The sequence below is a fragment of the Trypanosoma grayi genome (genome assembly GCF_000691245.1).
Source record: "Trypanosoma grayi strain ANR4 Tgr_1363_V1, whole genome shotgun sequence".
In the NCBI taxonomy this organism is placed as follows: Eukaryota; Euglenozoa; class Kinetoplastea; order Trypanosomatida; family Trypanosomatidae; genus Trypanosoma; species Trypanosoma grayi.
The window spans coordinates 1-3,645 of NW_008826981.1; the positions used below are offsets into that span (position 1 = coordinate 1).

At 50.8% G+C, this 3,645-nt stretch overlaps 2 protein-coding genes across 2 annotated transcripts; both read left to right on the forward strand.

Moving 5' to 3' along the window:
- Positions 1-275: 275 nt before the first annotated feature.
- Positions 276-932, forward strand: DQ04_13631000 (hypothetical protein; the record flags this gene model as incomplete). The annotated part of the gene is made up of 1 exon (XM_009316995.1): positions 276-932. One exon carries the CDS (start codon positions 276-278, stop codon positions 930-932), a length of 657 nt encoding a protein of 218 aa, XP_009315270.1.
- Positions 933-1,240: 308 nt separating this feature from the next.
- On the forward strand, positions 1,241-3,601 carry DQ04_13631010 (hypothetical protein; the record flags this gene model as incomplete). Its single annotated transcript, XM_009316996.1, has 1 exon — positions 1,241-3,601. The coding sequence occupies one exon, from the start codon at positions 1,241-1,243 to the stop codon at positions 3,599-3,601; it is 2,361 nt and encodes a 786-aa protein (XP_009315271.1).
- Positions 3,602-3,645: the final 44 nt, after the last annotated feature.

Consider the following 3,645-nt stretch of genomic DNA (forward strand, 5'->3'; position numbering starts at 1 on the left):
TGGAGGATTACGATGGCCTGTCACAGTTTGGAGACTACGATCTAATCTGTTTTAGTGCTGCAGTAAAACACAATAGTTCCATTCTCTCACTTCAGATAAGGTATCTTGACGTTTCGGACACGTCACTTGTTTCCCTTTGTCGCGCGTTGGAGGGACATCCCAGTATTCGGGCGTTGGACCTCTCCGGCACGCGAGGCGGAAATGCGACAATCAAGGCTGTTTTTCGCCTTGTTTGCACAAACCCGAATATTCTCTTTGTTCGTTTAGACGATACGATGGTGGCCCCCCAGGATGCAGATGAGATACGACTGGCAACCATGTATAATGCACTTGCGTGCCCTGACCCCGGCAACAACCCTTTTCACCTTGGTCTTCTACGTAGAATCGGCGACATGGAGGAGGAGGAGCAAACATATAAGGAGAAGCTGTCTGCACACTCCTGGCTTTTTTCTGATCAAACTTCTGGAGCTACGAATGCGCTGCCACCAAAGAAGAAGAAAGTTGGTTTTGCTGAGAAAGTAGCCAAGTCTCGCATTGGTGCGGACATTTGTGCGCAGTTTATGAGTGGCCGATGCAATTACGGTTCGCGATGTCGGTATATTCATCCTGACAAGACGGCAGCCTTGCAGAATGCTATTGCCGCCACTCAGTACATGATGTCGCAAGAGTTGGAAGGTGATTCGAAATCTGTTAAGAGCTTTGCCTCGTCCATCGGTGCTGGTTCCAGGGTGAGGCTACAGAGCAGATTGCGTCCCGTCAACTTTTCGTTGAAGCAACGAGAGCTTATTCCTGCCGGTGAAAAGCCAAGGGATATTGACTCAAATAGCGATACAGATGATGATTATAAACTAGAGGCTGCATGGAGACGAGCCGTGTGGATGTTGTGTGGGTCTGTTATGGCGTGCAGCGTTGTAGTGGCTGTGATCTACTGAGTGGTGTTGAAGAAAAAGAATTACTTTGACATCTTTTCTCATTGGAATCGTAAAATCATGGAGTTGAGTAGATGAACATTCTGGATTCTTCATGATGCTACACCAGATATTGTTTCTTTCATGAGGATTTGGTCAATCATACTGATTAACCTTAACCGATTAACAATACTATATGTAGAAGCAAACAGTGGATTGTAAAAAAAAAAAACAGGGATGGAGGATGATCGGTGCAGGCGCTCATGCGGAAACGTTTTTTCTCGATAACTGTCGATATTTCTGAGTTACAAGCTGAAGCTAAGCACGGCACTATGCCAAGCGTTATCCGGAAGGTGTGCGACCCTCCGTCTAGTGACGCCTGCGATGCCCCAATGCTCAACGTGCAAAGTAGACGCCAATTTAAGACATCGGGATCAGGAGACCTGGAGAAGTACGTTTCCCCGTCATTTACACCAATACTGCGCGAGCTTCTGCCAAGAAATAATACAGAGCTTGGATTTGGCGGCAACTGGTTTTGGAGTTGCTATTTTCATGCACTGTATGGAGAAGACTTATTGGCCAACCTAAATGGAACGGGCGTGAACTTGTCAGAGGATTCCCTAGATGCGCAAATAGCCCTACGACGGAGGCTGGTGTCTTTGGCCGATGCAAAGGAGACTGACGTTGCCATTGAGCAATGCTGCTCAAAACTCGAAACTATTTGCGCAATATGCCTATCACTTGTTTTGCATGTTGCACAGCAGCCTATGCTGGAAGATGAACAGGGCCCCCAGGCCTTGGTGCTGTGCGCCACAAAAGATCAATGTGACGAAGTGCACGCATTAATCGATCGCTTCGGGGCCGCGTTGCATTTGGTGACACACAACTTATTTGGCGTGTACCCTCCAATGCCTGCTGGTAGACGCGCGGATATCGTCGTGGGAACCCTCCCACTCTGGGAAAGTGTGGCGCAGGTGAGCCCTCTCGCCAGTCACGATGGCCTCGAGGAGATCCTCTATACCGTGGCGCACGATTCGCGTTGGACTGCGTCATCTACTCGATGGAGGCCATACTCACTCGATTTCGTTGCGCAGTTGGTCCTCGTAGATTTGGAGTTACAGCAAGCACTGGGCTACGAACCAATGCTTCGACGGTTGTTTTTGGAACACAGAAGGCCCGCGTGGCCACCCTCGAATCGTGCTAATGATAAAGCTGTTCAAAAAAACGGACGTGGTCGCTCTGCCCCAAGTGGGCTTCCGCAGGGATGCCAACTCTACTGTTTGGTTGGTGGGTGCAAAAATGGAGAAGGGCTGTTTGCCGCTTTGCGCACCTCGCGTGAAAGGGGTGGGGAAACCGCAAATAATGAAGGTTTGGCCCACATTACACTGAAGTTGGAATTCGTACAGCAGGAAACCATGAAGGTCGAGCATACATCCACTAGTTCTCGCAAGCGAGGAAGGGATGATGATGATGATGATGATGATGATGATGATGATAATAATGTCGCCGCTCTTGAGGAGCAGACCTCAAAGGACCTCCCTAGGTTGGTAGTACATAACGCACTCTCACACTCCCGGGTTTTACTTGATGCAAGCGCCTTCGAGGACTTCGCGGCAGAGACTAAGCGCCGAGCTGAGGCTTTTTGGTCAAGGTTTGAGGTGACACCGTCCTCCCCCACCAATAGAGATGATGCGGCGGCAGCGGCCGTTATTGACGTGCAGATGGCCTATGGGTGCATTGAAGTTGATCGGGGACACGCAGATGGCAGAGACAACAATACCAACGCCGCCAAGGCGTGGTGTGTGGTGGAGACGGTGGCAATCATTACACCCGTCGATGCAGGTGCTGCTCACCCGTCGCGAACTGCACTACTGTTGCGGCACCTGGAGGATGAGCTTTCTGGGCAGATATTTGATGGCAGCGTTGTGTACTGTTGTCACCATTACGGCGTCATAAGTGAGGTGACCCTGTCTGCCGTGACATTGCATGCGCTCTTTGCGTCAACTTCGGCGTCGCTTTCACAAAGGCCGGTGTTTTTGCGCCTGACGGAGAAAGAGGAATTACGGCGAGACGGAATGGATGCAGCTACACGGCGCTCGGGTTTACGCCAATTGGTAGCTCAAGCTTCTTTGTTGTCCATTTCGTCGTCATCGTCATCGTCATCGCCGTCGCCGTCACTGTTGAATGTTGGTGAGGCGTGGAGCTTCCCACGGCATAAATTTCTCGACGACTTGCCCTTCCAGACGTGGCGTTCCGTCCTTGTCTTTCGACACATCGCTGCGACGGCTCTGGCGTTTTGCGATGCCGCAAGCGGCGCCAAGCCAACAGCCCTTCTGTTCTTGGAGGAATGCTGCCAATACGGAAAGGTTGTTTCGTACTTTGTGTATGAGCAGCGGTGCGCGGAAAAGGACGATGAAAAGTGTGTGCACTTCTTTGTGGAGTTTGCAACGCGCGAAGGGGCAATAGAGGCTGTGCGGCAGTTCTCGCTGCGTCTTTCGAACGAGAGTCAGGAAGGGAAATTTCCCACACACGTAAAACTGTTTTCCAGTGAACTGTACTATGAGGGTGCCTTGGCTGAGCTACGCAAGCAACGAGACACAGGCGGGAACAGAGTTACTGGCCGTACAGTTGAGGAGGACGACGGCGACAATGACGACGATGACTTCATCGACATTTCACTTCTTGGTGAGTAGCCATGATTTTTGTGTTTCGTGGCGTCATGGCTTGTGGGCCAGGG